Genomic DNA, 17,091 nt, shown 5'->3' with positions numbered 1-17,091 from the left:
CCCCTATCACTATAGCTCTGCCACTCTTTTTCCTGCCCTCCTGTGCAGCAGAGCCAGCCACGGTGCCATGAACCTGGCCGCTGCCACCTTCCCCTGGTGAGCCATCTCCCACAACAGTATCCAAAACGGTATACCTGTTTGAGAGGGGGATGGCCACAGGGGACCCCTGCACTACCTGCCTGCACCTCTTACTCTTCCTGGTGGTCACCCATTCACTTCCTGCCTGTACTCCCTTTACCTGCGGTGTGACCAACTCGCTAAACGTGCTATCCACAAATTTCTCTGCATCGTGCATGCTCCACAGTGAGTCCACCCGCAGCTCCAGCTCCGAGATACGATCGGTCAGTAGCTGCAGGTGGACACCCTTCCTGCACACATGGTCGGCAGGGACACTGGTAGTGTCCATTACTTCCCACATCTTGCAGGAGGAGCATATCACGGGTGCGAGGTCTGCTGCCATGACTTGCCTTAGCTTAGTTACCCCTTTTAAATTACGTTGAAATTTGAAAATGTTAACTAAAAAAAAACTACCTGCTATAAAAGCTGCTTAGTTTCCCAGCTCTTAGTTTAAACCAATGCCCTAATTTAGAGAAGAAAAAAAAAACAGTAATACCAACCAATCACTTACCTGCTGTCCTGCGAAGTCACTCCTTGGTTTTCTGTTGTTGTTTTTGATCCGTTCAGGTCCGCCGCCGCTCTGGTCTCGGGCCTCGGGCCGCCGCTCTTTTATCCCCGCTCTCGGTCTCTCTCCTCTGCTCCCGATCAGGTCCGTCGCCGCTCTGGTCTCGGGCCTCGTCCGCCGCTCTTTTATCCCCGCTCTCGGTCTCTCTCCTCTGCTCCCGATCAGGTCCGCCGCCGCTCTGGTGATTTTATAGGGGCATCTGTTAACTCTGCACCTCAGCGAGATGATATGGTGATTTTATAGGGACATCTGTTAACTCTGCACCTCAGCGAGATGATATGGTGATTTTATAGGGGCATCTGTTAACTCTGCACCTCAGCGAGATGATATGGAAGTCAAAGGAATCAAGAAACGTTGACCATATTGGGTGACTCGAATAGAGTCATGCTATTGGTAGATATCAGAGTGAATTGGCAGTGTGATTTTGTCAAGAAGTCTATTCACTAGTTTTGTTCCTGCAGCTGAATGAGGGAGATGTGGGGAAGATGTGGAGGAGCTGTGTTGTGGATGACTGGTGACCAGAGTGGAGTAGAGCACAATGTACCTGACACAAGATGCATAAGTAGTGTTCAGTTTAGTATCCACCAGCTCAGTGTGTGGTGAGTGAGCCCAGATAGGAGCACAGTATTCCAAAACTGAGTAGCAGAGTGCACAAGCAAATGAGGGTAAAATGGAGGCCTTTGCTCCCGAGGCAGAGCCAGCAAGTTTGGTGATCAGGTTATTTTGGGTTTTTGACTTTCTCAGTAATTTCCGTAGGTCGAGGGCGATACCCAAGTAAAACGAGGTGAACGTCATTTTTAAGGATAGTGGGAGTGAAATCAGCGTTCACCGGTAATGCAAAACAGGCAATAATGAATCAGCCCGTCTCACACTGCTTCCGGTTATTTTCCCATTGACTTCAAACTGGGTGATGTGTAAACCAGGCTGCCGATTCACAATCACCTGTTTCTCACTCCCGCCCGAGAACAATTTCACCCCGGTACATTCATCAAATACACTCGGATTGTGCAAGTGAAAGACTGAGGTCCCAGTCTTTGTGGTACTTGGTCAAAGACACCATTTCAGGCAGTACTGCGACATAATTTTCATATCATTAGTGAGTGTGGTTTCCTGGGTAGAAAAGTCATTAGATTGAGCAGCAGAGACACTGTCATGAGTGTAGACGAATTTCTGCAAACGGGCTGAAGGCAGGTCATTTAAGTACAGACTGTTAGACTATAACCTGGTGTTGTTAGATTCCTTAGATTAAAAAGGAGTGATGCTCGAACTGATCGTTGAGGGAGCCCATTGATGTGGTATCTCCACGGACTGATGTGGTTGGCCATGTGTACTCTGAAACATTGGCCTCATCGCTGTAATTCCACCAAGCAGGAGGCCTAATATGGCAGGACTCTCGATATTTTCACCAGTATACCAGACTGTCATAGTCTGAAGACAAAACTAGTCTTAAATCAAAAGCAAAATACTGCAGACGCTGGAAATCTGAAATAAAAACAGAAACTGCTGGAAATACTCAGCAGGTCAGAACTGGAAGAAGTTGAAGATTAAAAACTTGCTTATAAACTGTTTAATCTTCAACTTCTTCCTGTTCTGATGAAAGGTCATCGACCTGAAACGTTAACTCTGTTCCTTTCTGCACAGATGCTGCCTGACTCGCTGAGTATTTCCAGCATTTTCTGTTTTTATAACACCAGTCTTAAGGTTTTTCTGAAAGCCACTTTCATTGAAGGTGGTGAGGGCGAATACTTGGTTACAGGGGCTATGGCCAAGGCGAGAATCAGCCTCTCTGGACCCAGAGCACTATCGACCACTGGAAATATACACTGGGGACCCAGCGCACTATCGACCACTGGAAATATACACTGGGGACCCAGAGCACTATCGACCACTGGAAATATACACTGGGGACCCAGCGCACTATCGACCACTGGAAATATACACTGGGGACCCAGAGCACTATCGACCACTGGAAATATACACTGGGGACCCAGAGCACTATCGACCACTGGAAATATACACTGGGGACCCAGCGCACTATCGACCACTGGAAATATACACTGGGGACCCAGAGCACTATCGACCACTGGAAATATACACTGGGGACCCAGAGCACTATCGACCACTGGAAATATACACTGGGGACCCAGAGCACTATAGACCACTGGAAATATACACGGGGGACCGAGAGCACTATCGACCACTGGAAATATACACTGGGGACCCAGCGCACTATCGACTACTGGAAATATACACTGGGGACCCAGAGCACTATCGACCACTGGAAATATACACTGGGGACCCAGCGCACTATCGACCACTGGAAATATACACTGGGGACCCAGAGCACTATCGACTACTGGAAATATACACTGGGGACCCAGAGCACTATCGACTACTGGAAATATACACTGGGGACCCAGAGCACTATCGACTACTGGAAATATACACTGGGGACCCAGAGCACTATCAACTACTGGAAATATACACTGGGGACCGAGAGCACTATCGACTACTGGAAATATACACTGGGGACCCAGCGCACTATCGACTACTGGAAATATACACTGGGGACCCAGCGCACTATCGACTACTGGAAATATACACTGGGGACCCAGAGCACTATCAACTACTGGAAATATACACTGGGGACCGAGAGCACAATCGACTACTGGAAATATACACTGGGGACCCAGAGCACTGTCGACTACTGGAAATATACACTGGGGACCCAGAGCACTATCGACCACTGGAAATATACACTGGGGACCCAGAGCACTATCGACTACTGGAAATATACACTGGGGACCCAGAGCACTATCGACCACTGGAAATATACACTGGGGACCCAGAGCACTATCGACCACTGGAAATATACACTGGGGACCCAGAGGATCATCGACTACTGGAAATATGTAAACAATTTTACAACACCAAGTTATAGTCCAGCAATTTTATTTTAAATTCACAAGCTTTCGGAGGCTTCCTCCTTCGTCAGGTGAACGATGTGAGGAAGCCTCCGAAAGCTTGTGAATTTAAAATAAAATTGCTGGACTATAACTTGGTGTTGAAAAATTGTTTACAATTGTCAACCCCAGTCCATCACCGGCATCTCCACATCATGACTGGAAATATACACTGGGGACCCAGAGCACTGTCGACTACTGGAAATATACACTGGGGACCCAGAGCACTGTCGACTATTGGAAATATACACTGGGGACCCAGCGTACTATCGACTACTGGAAATATACACTGGGGACCCAGAGCACTATCGACTACTGGAAATATACACTGGGGACCCAGAGCACTATCGACCACTGGAAATATACACTGGGGACCCAGAGCACTATCGACTACTGGAAATATACACTGGGGACCCAGAGCACTATCGACCACTGGAAATATACACTGGGGACCCAGCGCACTATCGACCACTGGAAATATACACTGGGGACCCAGAGCACTATCGACCACTGGAAATATACACTGGGGACCCAGAGCACTATCGACCACTGGAAATATACACTGGGGACCGAGAGCACTATCGACCACTGGAAATATACACTGGGGACCCAGAGCACTATCGACCACTGGAAATATACACTGGGGACCCAGAGCACTATCGACTACTGGAAATATACACTGGGGACCCAGAGCACTATCGACTACTGGAAATATACACTGGGGACCCAGCGCACTATCGACTACTGGAAATATACACTGGGGACCCAGAGCACTGTTGACTACTGGAAATATACACTGGGGACGCAGCGCACTATCGACTACTGGAAATATACACTGGGGACCCAGAGCACTATCGACCACTGGAAATATACACTGGGGACCCAGAGCACTATCGACTACTGGAAATATACACTGGGGACCGAGAGCACTATCGACCACTGGAAATATACACTGGGGACCCAGAGCACTATCGACTACTGGAAATATACACTGGGGACCCAGGGGATCATAGAACCATAGAAAAGATACAGCACAGAAGGGGGCCATTTGGCCCATCGTGTCCGTGCCGGCTCGAAGAACAACCAGGTGCCCATTCTAACCCCACCTTCCAGCACCCGGTCCGTAGCCCTGCAGCTTACAGCACTTTCGGTGCAGGTCCAGGTACTTTTTAAAAGAGTTGAGGATCCCTGCCTCTCCCACCAATTCGGGCAGCGAATTCCATACACCCACCACCCTCTGGGTAAAAAGGTTTTTCCTCATGTCCCCTCTAATCCTTCCACCAATCAGCTTAAATCTATATCCTCTAGTTCTTGAACTCTCCGCTAGGGGAAACAGGTACTTCCTGTCTACTCTATCTGGGCCCCTCATAATTTTGTACACCTCAATCAAGTCTCCCCTCAGCCTCCTCTGCTCCAAGGAAAACAACCCCAGCCTATCCAATCTCTCCTCGTAGCTGCAATTTTCAAGCCCTGGCAACATTCTTGTAAATCTTCTCTGTACTCTCTCTCTCCAGAGCAATTACATCCTTCCTGTAATGTGGTGACCAGAACTGCGCACAATACTCCAGCTGTGGCCTTACCAGCGTTTTATACAGTTCCATCATTACATCCCTGCTTTTGTATTCTATACCTCGGCTAATAACGGAGAGCATTCCGTATGCCTTCTTCACAACCTTCGGTACCTGTACTGCCACCTTCAGGGACCTGTGCACATGCACTCCAAGGTCTCTCACTTCCTCTACCCCTCTCAATATATTCCCGTTTACTGCGTATTCCCTTTTACTGTTTGCCCTCCCGAAGTGCATTACCTCACACTTCTCCGGGTTGAACTCCATTTGCCACTTTTCCGCCCACTCCACCAACCCAATGATATCTTCTTGGAGTCTACAGCTATCCTCTTCACTATCAACTACACGGCCAATTTTTGTGTCGTCTGCAAATTTGCCAATCATGCCCCCTACATTTAAGTCCAAATCATTGATATATACCACAAACAGCAAGGGACCCAACACTGAGCCCTGTGGCACACCACTGGAAATGGATTTCCATTCGCAAAGACATCCATCCACTTTTACCCTTTGTTTCCTGTTACTGAGCCAATTTTGGATCCAATTCACCACATTTCCCTGTATCCCATGGGCTTTTACCTTTCTGACCAGTCTGCCATGTGGGACCTTGTCAAATGCCTTACTAAAATCCATGTAGACAACATCCACTGCACTACTTTCATCAATCCTCCTTGTCACTTCCTCAAAGAATTTAATCAGATTTGTAAGGCATGACCTTCCCTGAACAAATCCATGCTGACTCTCCCTGATTAAACCATGCCTTTCCAAGTGACAGTTTATCCTATCTCTCAGTATTGATTCTAATAGTTTGCCCACCACCGAGGTAAGACGGAGCGGCCTATAATTGTTCGGCCTTTCCCTCGTACCCTTTTTAAACAATGTTACTACGTTTGCAGTCTTCTAGTCCTCCGGTACCTCCCCTGTATCTGGTGAGGATTGGAAAATGATCCTCAGAGCATCCGCTATTTCCTCCCTGGCTTCCTTCAGTAGCCTCGGAAACAATCCATCCGACCCTGGTGACTTATCAACTTTCAAGGATTCCAGTCCCTCTAGTACTTCCTCTCTCGTTATGTTTACCTTATCCAATATTTCACACCTCTCCTCTTTAACTACTACGTCCAGATCATCCCTTTCCTTTGTGAACACGGAGACAAAATATTCATTTAAAACCCTACCCACATCCTCTGCTTCTACACACAAGTTACCCTGATCATCCCTGATAGGTCCCACCTTTTCCTTAGCTATCCTCCTGTTCTTAATGTACTGATAAAACATCTTTGGGTTTTCTTTAATCTTACTCGCTAATATTTTTTCATGCCCTCTCTTTGCTTTCCTTATTTCCTTTTTTACGCCATCCCTGTACTTTCTATACTCCTCTAGGCTTTCTGCAGTATTTAGTTTTCTGTGACAGTCATAAGCTTTCTTTTTCTGCTTTATCTTGCCCCGTATACTTCTAGACAACCAGGGGGCTCTACATTTGGCAGTGCCACCCTTTTTCTTTGTAGCCTTTGATGTGTCACCTTGTCAAAAGCCTTCTGGAAATCCAATCACACCACATCCACAGGATCCCCTTTATCCACGTTGCTTGTTACTTCCTCAAAGAACTCTAATAAATTAGTCAAACAAGATTTCCCTTTCACAAAGCCGTGTTGACTCTGCCTGATTGCATTGAGATTTTCTAAGTGCCCTGCTATAACCTCCTTAATAATAGATTCTAGCATTTTCCCTATGACAGATGTTAAGCTAACTGGCCTGTAATTTCCTGCTTTCTGTCTCTCTCCTTTCTTGAATAGAGGAATTACATTCACTATTTTCCAATCTGATGGGACCCTTCCAGAATCTAGGGAATTTTGGGAAATTAATACCAATGGATCTACTATCTCTGCAGCTGCTTATTTTAAGACCCGAGGATGAAGTCTGTCAAGACCTGGGGATTTGTCAGCTTTTAGTTCTTATATTTTTTTCAGAGCCCTTTCCCTGGTGATTGTAAATGTTTGAAGTTCCTCCCTCCCTTTCACCTCTTGATTCACAATTATTTCTGGCATGTTATTTGTATCCTCTACAGTGAAGACGGACACAAAATATCTGTTCAATTCATCCGCCATTTCCTTATTCTCCATTATTAATTCCCCAGATTCACTCTCTAGAGGACCAACACTCACTTCACTTACTCTTTTCCTTTTTAAATACCTGTAGAAACTCTTACTATCTGTTTTTATATTTCTACCTAGCTTTCTCTCGTACTCTAATTTCTCCCTTCTTATTATTCTTTTGGTCATTCTTTGCTGTTTTTTATATTCTGTCCAATCTTCTGACCTGACACTAATCTTCGCAGAATTGTATGCTTTTTCTTTCAATTTGCTGCAGTGCATCCTGTGGATGGTACACACTGCAGCCACGGTGCGCCGGTGGTGAAGGGAGTGAATGTTTAGGGTGGTGGATGGGGTGCCAATCAAGCGGGCTGCTTTGTCCTGGATGGTGTCGAACTTCTTGAGTGTTGTTGGAGCTGCACTCATCCAGGCAAGTGGAGAGTGTTCCATCACACTCCTGACTTGTGCCTTGTAGATGGTGGAAAGGCTTTGGGGAGTCAGGAGATGAGTCACTCGCCGCAGAATACCCAGCCTCTGACCTGCTCTTGTAGCCACAGTATTTATGTGGCTGGTCCAGTTAAGTTTCTGGTCAATGGTGACCCCCAGGATGTTGATGGTGGGTGATTCGGCGATGGTAATGCCGTTGAATGTCAAGGGGATGTGGTTAGACTCTCTCTTGTTGGAGATGGTCATTGCCTGGCACTTGTCTGACGCAAATGTTATTTGCCACTTATGAGCCCAAGCCTGGATGTTGTCCAGGTCTTGCTGCATGCGGGCACGGACTGTTTCATTATCTGAGGGGTTGCAAATGGAACTGAACACTGTGCAATCATCAGTGAACATCCCCATTTCTGACCTTATGATGGAGGGAAGGTCATTGATGAAGCAGCTGAAGATGGTTGGGCCGAGGACACTGCCCTGAGGAACTCCTGCAGCAATATCCTCCGGGACCTTTTATGCAAAATGATGATAGTTGAGCAGCGAAGTGCACAACGTCCAGTCAGTATGAAAATTCACGGGGCTGGTCACAGGATGTTGTGCTGCAGCAAATCGCTTGCCCTAACCATTGCTGATCGCCACAGTCTGAGCTTCAGAGCCTCTTGAGCATCCATGACATTCAGTGCTTTTCATGGAGCCAGTGGGATGCTGGCTAGCCTTGAATACTATACTCTTGTGAAGCCGCTGCAGTTCTCATAGGAACTTCCTGGCAGTTCCCCTTCACCAGTGGCAGAGTGTTGGGTAACTGAAGTCCCGTTCGCATTGGAAACTGCATTGCTGGTTATTGTCATCGAAATACAAGAGGAAACAGTACTGATGGGGGGAAGCAGGCACTGGCATCAGACAGGATCACCAACCATGTTGCACGTTCATTAAAGTAAAGGCACACTGACTTCTGTTTAACCTTCACACCTTCTCTTGATGAGGCCATGATACTTGAGTACCTGTGTTACAATCTCAGACATTCTTTGACATTTTAAGAGTTTGACCATTTCACTACTAACTCATTGTTGTGCTCTTTGTAGTTTTAAGTCAATTGGTTGCTATGAAAATCGGATCAAAAAGTTCTGAGTCTGCTGGCAGATATTAGGGTTAGAGTTAGTTAGTATGTGTTTGTTATTTCCCTCTTTCCATTTTATGTCACCTCAACACCACTAGCAATTCTCCTGGTCAGCGAGCAGGCTGGCGGGTGCCCTTCCAAGCATCTGCTATTGCCTGTAGGATGTACACCAAGATCACCACTACATGTTTACTTTTCTCTCTCTTGTACATACAGCAACTACCTCTGAAGTGCTTTAAATCACTTAATGTTGCTGCATAGCAGCTGGTCTGGAGATGCTCCTCCTGACACCTCTCTCGCTGTCATCGACAAGATACAAAAAAAGCTTTTTGTCAGTGATACTGGCATAATATCAACCATTTTTTCTCTTTCTCTCTCTCGCTCTTTTTCTTTCTCTCTCTCTCTTGCTCTTTTTCTCTCTCTCTCTCTCTCTCGCTCTTTTTCTCTCTCTCGCTCTTTTTCTCTCTCTCTCTTGCTCTTTTTTTCTCTCTCTCTTGCTCTTTCTCTCTCTCTCTCTAACGCTGCTATTATGATCATTGCTGTTCTGAAGTTCCCTCTTGTTCCTGCTAAGCTGCAAGGACCTCATCCTACACACTCTTCCTCCTTCCTACATCCTCATTGTGTTTAATTTAGGACCCATCACACTACCTGCTACTGTAGTTTATTCTTTCCCAGGTCCTCAAACTGTCAAACTCCTCATCTCTCTCTTCTAGAGCGTGCAAGCTTTTCAAACCCAAGCTTGGTGTCTCCTAGTTACCGTTTCTTGATTAACCTCATCTTCTCTCCTTTTATCCCCTGGTGGTTTCTTGCACTTTGGGCCAAACACTTCAGCTGAAGTTTCTGAACTTTGTTTTAAAAAGTGATGATTTGCGAACATCTGGGAACAAGCTTCTTTTTAACTTCTTGTCCCTTACTTTCAAGGCTTGATTTCTAAGATGCTACCCCATCTGATCCCCAAAATTAGTACAAATTTGAGAAAATGTTGCTTAAAAAATGCTGAGATGTCCTTAAATTATAATTTTTTTTGTATTTTAGGTTTTTGGAATCATTTTTACCATTTCACAGGGTAAACTGATTGATCACTTTGGAACTGTGGCAGGAAACATTTTCATCTTTGTATTTCTCCTGGTGGGAACTATTCTAACAGGTAAGTGCGAGTTTGTATTTATATAGAATCATCAGGTTAAATGCATTGCTGGAGAGAGGACTTTAATACTTCAGTATAAATTCACATGCATTCATTTATTTAATACATCTAAAACCTCAACTTTCATTCTACTCTAAGGCAGGAGTAGTGAGAAGTTGTGCTTTTGCTTGTGTTGTCAATTCGGCCCTTCTGCACTGAATTGAGGCCCCTCTAGAGGGCTGATTTTGCACGGTGCCTTTTTCCTGTTTACTGCCAAAACTAACACCTAAGGATAAAGTTGAGAGAGGCCTACAAGCTTCTATGATCAACATTCAACCAATGCAAAGCAACAATCAACAAACCCAATGGAATATTCCACTAAGTAGCCAAAACAAGGTAGAGGACGTAATGATCAAACTGTACATTGCTCTGGTCAGACTGTATCTTGAGTACTGGGCTCAGTTCTGGTCACTGAGACACAGGGAGATATTCAAGAGCCGAAGGCAGTGTAGAAAAGAGCCACAAGACTGATCCCCAATAGCAGGCTCTGAGTTATGCGACAAGATTGCAGAAGCTTGGACTTTTCATCTCGAGAGGACTCGGACGTTGTAGAGGTTCATAAGATGGTAAATAAAATGAGGTAAATCTGGAAAATTACTTTTAACTAAGATATGAGAGTAGGACAAGGTGATACAGGTTCAAATTAGTAAAAGGTAAATTCACGATAGGAAGTTCATCTTCACACGCAGGAATAAATACAGGGAACAGACTCCCAGATACAGTAGTGGAGACAAAATCCCTGGAATCATTTAAGAAAAATGTGATGGAACCATAGAAATTTACAGCACAGAAGGCAGTCATTTGGTCCATTGTCCTATTTCCACCTCTAACATCGCCTGTCTCCACCTGGTCTCAGCTCATCTGCTGCTGAAACCCTCATCCATGCCTTTGTTACCTCTAGACTCGGCTGTTCCAATGCTCTCTTGGCCGGCCTCCCATCTTCCACCCTCCATAAACTTGAGCTCATCTAAAACTCACACCAAGTCCCATCACCCCTGTGCTCGCTGACCTACCTTGGCTCCCGGTCCGGGAACGCCTCGATTTTAAAATTCTCATCCTTGTGTTCAAATCCCTCTGTGGCCTCGCCCCTCCCTATCTCTGTAACCTCCTCCAGCCCTACAACCCTCCGAGATCTCTGCGCTCCTCCAATTTTTGCCTCTTGCCAATCCCTGATTTTAATCACTCCACCATTGGCGGCCATGCCTTCAGCTACCTAGGCCCTAAGCTCTGGAATTCTCTCCCTAAATCTCTCTGCCTCTCTACCTCTCCTCCTTTAAGACGCTCCTTAAAACCTAAATCTTTGACCAAGCTTTTGGTTACCTGTCCTAATATCTCCTTATGTGGCTCGGTGTCAAATTTTATTTGAATACGCTGCTGTGAAGCGCCTTGGGCCTTGTAGAGCAGAGTAGCGATTTGGGTAAAAACAAGCCCTAACAGTAGTTATAGTGTTGGACAGAGTCTAAATCAGGAAATTAGAGGAGCATGTAACAAGGGTAATGCAATAATCATGGGGGACTTTAATCTGCCTATAGACTGGGCAAATCAAATTGGCAAAGGTAGTTTGGAGGACGAGTTCATGGAATGCATTCAAGACAGTTTTCAAGAACAATATGTCGAAGAACCAACTAGTGAACAGGCTATTTTAATTGTATTGTGTAATGAGACAGGGTTAATTAGTAATCTCATAGGAAAGGATCCTCTGGGAAAGAGAGATCTTAATATGATAGAATTTCACATTGAGTTTGAGAGTGATGTAGTTAAGTCCGAAACTAGAGTCTTAAATTGAAACAAAGCCATTTACATAGGTATGAGGGGCGAGTTGGCTAAGGTAGATTGGGAAATTAGATTACAAGATATTACGGTAGATAAATAATGGCGAACATTCTCACGAATATACATTCCCTTGAGGAATAAAAACTCCACGGGAAAAGTGATCCAGCCCTGGCTAACTAGAGAAGTTAAGTATAGTATTAGATTAAAAGAAGAGGCTTATAATGTTGCTAAAAAGAGCAGTAAGCCTGAGGATTGGGAGAGTTTCAGAAATCAGCAAAGGATGACCAAAAAATTGATAGAAGGAGAACATTGAATCTGAGAGTAAACTAACAAGAAATATAAAAACAGATTGTAAGAGTTTCTACAAGTATATAAAAAGGAAGAGATTAGCGAAAGTAAACGTTGGTCCCTGAGAGGCTGAGACAGGAGAAATTATAATGGGGAATCCGGAAATGGCAGAGACGTTAAACAAACATTTTGTGTCTGTCTTCACAGTAGAAGACACAAAAAACATACCAGAAATAGTGGGGAATCAAGGGTCCAATGAGAGTGAGGAACTTAAAACAATTAATATCAGTAAAGAAAAAGTATTGGACAAACTAATGGGACTAAAAGCCGACAAATCCCCTGGACCTGATGGCCGACATCCTAGGGTTCTAAAAGAGGTGGCTGCAGAGATATTGGATGCATTGGTTGTGATCTTCCAAAATTCCCCAGATTCTAGAACGGTCCCAGTGGATTGGAAGGTAGCAAATGTAACCCCACTATTCAAGAAAGGAGGGAGAGAGAAAACAGGGAACTACAGGCCAGTTAGCCTGACATCAGTCGTCAGGAAAATGCAGGAATCCATTATTAAGGAAGTGGTAACAGGGCACTTAGAAAATCATAATATGATTAGGCAGAGTCAACATGGTTTATGAAAGGGAAATAGTGTTTGACAAATCTATTCGAGTTTTTTGAGGGTGTAACTAGCAGGGTAGATAAAGGGAAACCGGTGGATGTCGTATATTTGGATTTTCAAAAGGCATTCGATAAGGTGCCCCATAATGTTGTTAAACAAGATAAGGGCTCATGAGGTTGGGGGTAATATATTCGCATGGATAGAGGATTGGTTAAAGGACAGAAAACAGAGAGTAGCAATAAATGGGTCATTTTCAGGTTGGCAGGCTGTAACTAGTGGGGTACCACAAGGATCAGTGCTTGGGCCTCAGCTATTTACAATCTATATTAATGACTTAGATGAAGGGACCAAGTGTAATGTATCCAAGTTTGCTGACGATAGAAAGCTAGGTGGGAAAGTAAGCTGTGAGGAGGACACAGAGTCTGCAAAGGGATATAGACAGGTTAAGTGAGTGGGCAAGAAGGTGGCAGATGGAGTATAATGTGGGGAAATGTGAGGTTATTCACTTTGTTAAGAAGAATAGAAAAGCAGAATATTTTTTTAAAAGGTGAGAGACTAAGAAAGTTTGGTGTTCAGAGGGATTTGAGTGTCCTTGTACAAGAATCACAGAAAGTTAACATGCAGCAAGTTAACATGCAGCAAGCAATTAGGAAAGCAAATGTTGGCCTTTATTGCAAGGGGGTTAGAGTACAAGAGTAAGAAAGTCTTACTACAATTGTACAGGGCTTTGGTGAGACCTCACCTGGAGTACTGTGTACAGTTTTGGTCTCCTTATCTAAGGAAGGATATACTTGCCTTGGAGGCGGTGCAACGAAGGTTCACTAGATTAATTCCTGGGATGAGAGGGTTGTCCTATGAGGAGAGATTGAGTAGAATGGGCCTATACTTTCTGGAGTTTAGAAGAATGAGAGGTGATCTCATTGAAACATGTAAGATTCTGAGGGGCTTGACAGGGTAGATGCTGAGAGGTTGTTTCCCCTGGCTGGAGAGTCTAGAACTAGGGGGCACAGTCTCAGGATAAGGGGTCGGCCATTTAGGACTGAGATGTGGAGAAATTCCTTCTCTCAGAGGGTTGTGAATCTTTGGAATTCTCCACCCCAGAGGGCTGTGGATGCTGAGTCATTGAATATATTCAAGATTGAGATCGATAGATTTTTGAACTCTCGGGGAATCGAGGGATATGGGGATCAGGTGGGAAAGTGGAGTTGAGGTAGATGATCAGCCATGATCTGATTGAATGGCGGAGCAGGCTTGAGGGGCCGAATGGCCGACTCCTGCTCCTATTTCTTATGTTTTATTACATTAAAGGCGCTATATAAATGCAAGTTGTTGTTGTGCTAACAGTTGCCTAGTGCGAATCAAAACTAATCGCACTGCCCTAGCTCTTTCCCCATAAGCCTGTATCTTCCTCTGCTTCAAACATTTGCCCCTTAAAAAATGTAATGGTCTGTACATCAACCACTTCCTGTGGCAAAGCATTCCAACTTTAACAACCCTCTGTGTAAAGAAATCTCTCCTTACTCCTCTCCTCACTCTTAGTGACAATTTTAAATCACTGACTCCCAACCAGAGGGAATTGTCTTGCCCTATCAAAACCCTTCATCATTTTAAAATCTTTTATCAACCACTGCGTACTCCCATCTCTAACATTCCCCTCTTCCGAACCTCCCTCAGCCCATTTTCCACTGAAACCCTCATCTAGACTCGACTATTCCAAAGCTCTCCTGGCCCGCCTCCCATCCACCACCCTCCCCAAACTTTAGCTCATCTAAACCTCTGCTGCCCGTATCCTAACCCGCACGTGGTCCTGTTCATCACCGACCGTCGACCCGTCATCACCGCCCGTCGACCCGTCATCACCGCCCGTCGACCCGTCATCACCGCCCGTCGACCCGTCATCACCGCCCGTCGACCCGTCATCACCGCCCGTCGACCCGTCATCACCGCCCGTCGACCCGTCATCACCGCCCGTCGACCCGTCATCACCGACCGTCGACCCGTCATCACCGACCGTCGACCCGTCATCACCGACCGTCGACCCGTCATCACCGACCGTCGACCCGTCATCACCGACCGTCGACCCGTCATCACCGACCGTCGACCCGTCATCACCGCCCGTCATCACCGCCCGTCATCACCGCCCGTCGACCCGTCATCACCGACCGTCATCACCGCCCGTCATCACCGACCGTCGACCCGTCATCACCGCCCGTCATCACCGACCGTCGACCCGTCATCACCGCCCGTCATCACCGACCGTCGACCCGTCATCACCGCCCGTCATCACCGCCCGTCATCACCGCCCGTCATCACCGACCGTCGACCTGTCATCACCAACCGTCGACCCGTCATCACCGACCGTCGACCCGTCATCACCGACCGTCGACCCGTCATCACCGCCCGTCATCACCGCCCGTCATCACCGACCGTCGACCCGTCATCACCGACCGTCATCACCGCCCGTCATCACCGACCGTCGACCCGTCATCACCGCCCGTCATCACCGACCGTCATCACCGCCCGTCGACCCGTCATCATCGCCCGTCATCACCGCCCGTCGACCCGTCATCACCGCCCGTCATCACCGACCGTCGACCCGTCATCACCGACCGTCGACCCGTCATCACCGACCGTCGACCCGTCATCACCGACCGTCGACCCGTCATCACCGCCCGTCATCACCGCCCGTCATCACCGCCCGTCGACCCGTCATCACCGCCCGTCATCACCGCCCGTCGACCCGTCATCACCGCCCGTCATCACCGACCGTCGACCCGTCATCACCGACCGTCATCACCGACCGTCGACCCGTCATCACCGACCGTCGACCCGTCATCACCGACCGTCATCACCGACCGTCATCACCGACCGTCGACCCGTCATCACCGCCCGTCATCACCGACCATCATCACCGCCCGTCGACCCGTCATCACCGACCGTCATCACCGCCCGTCATCACCGACCGTCATCACCGACCGTCATCACCGACCGTCGACCCGTCATCACCGACCGTCGACCCGTCATCACCGCCCGTCATCACCGACCGTCGACCCGTCATCACCGCCCGTCATCACCGACCGTCGACCCGTCATCACCGCCCGTCATCACCGACCGTCGACCCGTCATCACCGCCCGTCATCACCGCCCGTCATCACCGACCGTCATCACCGACCGTCGACCCGTCATCACCGACCGTCGACCCGTCATCACCGACCGTCATCACCGACCGTCGACCCGTCATCACCGACCGTCATCACCGACCGTCGACCCGTCATCACCGCCCGTCATCACCGCCCGTCATCACCGCCCGTCATCACCGCCCGTCATCACCGACCGTCATCACCGACCGTCATCACCGACCGTCATCACCGACCGTCATCACCGCCCGTCATCACCGCCCGTCATCACCGCCCGTCATCACCGACCGTCGACCCGTCATCACCGACCGTCGACCCGTCATCACCGACCGTCATCACCGACCGTCATCACCGACCGTCGACCCGTCATCACCGACCGTCATCACCGACCGTCATCACCGACCGTCATCACCGCCCGTCATCACCGACCGTCGACCCGTCATCACCGCCCGTCATCACCGACCGTCGACCCGTCATCACCGACCGTCGACCCGTCATCACCGACCGTCGACCCGTCATCACCGACCGTCGACCCGTCATCACCGACCGTCATCACCGCCCGTCGACCCGTCATCACCGCCCGTCGACCCGTCATCACCGCCCGTCGACCCGTCATCACCGACCGTCGACCCGTCATCACCGCCCGTCATCACCGCCCGTCGACCCGTCATCACCGACCGTCATCACCGACCGTCGACCCGTCATCACCGCCCGTCATCACCGCCCGTCGACCCGTCATCACCGCCCGTCGACCCGTCATCACCGCCCGTCGACCCGTCATCACCGACCGTCGACCCGTCATCACCGCCCGTCGACCCGTCATCACCGCCCGTCGACCCGTCATCACCGACCGTCGACCCGTCATCACCGCCCGTCATCACCGCCCGTCGACCCGTCATCACCGACCGTCATCACCGACCGTCGACCCGTCATCACCGCCCGTCATCACCGCCCGTCGACCCGTCATCACCGACCGTCATCACCGACCGTCGACCCGTCATCACCGCCCGTCATCACCGCCCGTCGACCCGTCATCACCGCCCGTCGACCCGTCATCACCGCCCGTCGACCCGTCATCACCGACCGTCGACCCGTCATCACCGACCGTCGACCCGTCATCACCGCCCGTCATCACCGCCCGACCTACAGGATATTGTAGATTGTTCCCCCGTTGATTTCTCTCTCTCCAATCCCTTTTCTCCAGTTCTCCCGATCAATTGTCCAATCACCTTG

The 17,091-nt window shown here is 48.2% G+C and overlaps 1 protein-coding gene across 1 annotated transcript in view; it reads left to right on the top strand.

Annotated features, from left to right (window-relative positions):
* The window catches only part of LOC137326807 (heme transporter FLVCR2-like), a 172,940-nt gene that overhangs the window by 109,638 nt on the left and 46,211 nt on the right, over positions 1 to 17,091 (top strand). Inside the window, exon 8 of the mRNA XM_067992201.1 lies at positions 9,897 to 10,008. Coding sequence (XP_067848302.1) covers positions 9,897 to 10,008 — 112 coding nt within the window. The remainder of the gene's footprint in view (positions 1 to 9,896; positions 10,009 to 17,091) is intronic.

This window comes from Heptranchias perlo, chromosome 10, assembly GCF_035084215.1.
Source record: "Heptranchias perlo isolate sHepPer1 chromosome 10, sHepPer1.hap1, whole genome shotgun sequence".
NCBI classification, from domain to species: domain Eukaryota; kingdom Metazoa; phylum Chordata; class Chondrichthyes; order Hexanchiformes; family Hexanchidae; genus Heptranchias; species Heptranchias perlo.
This window is presented reverse-complemented; position numbering and strand designations above follow the sequence as displayed.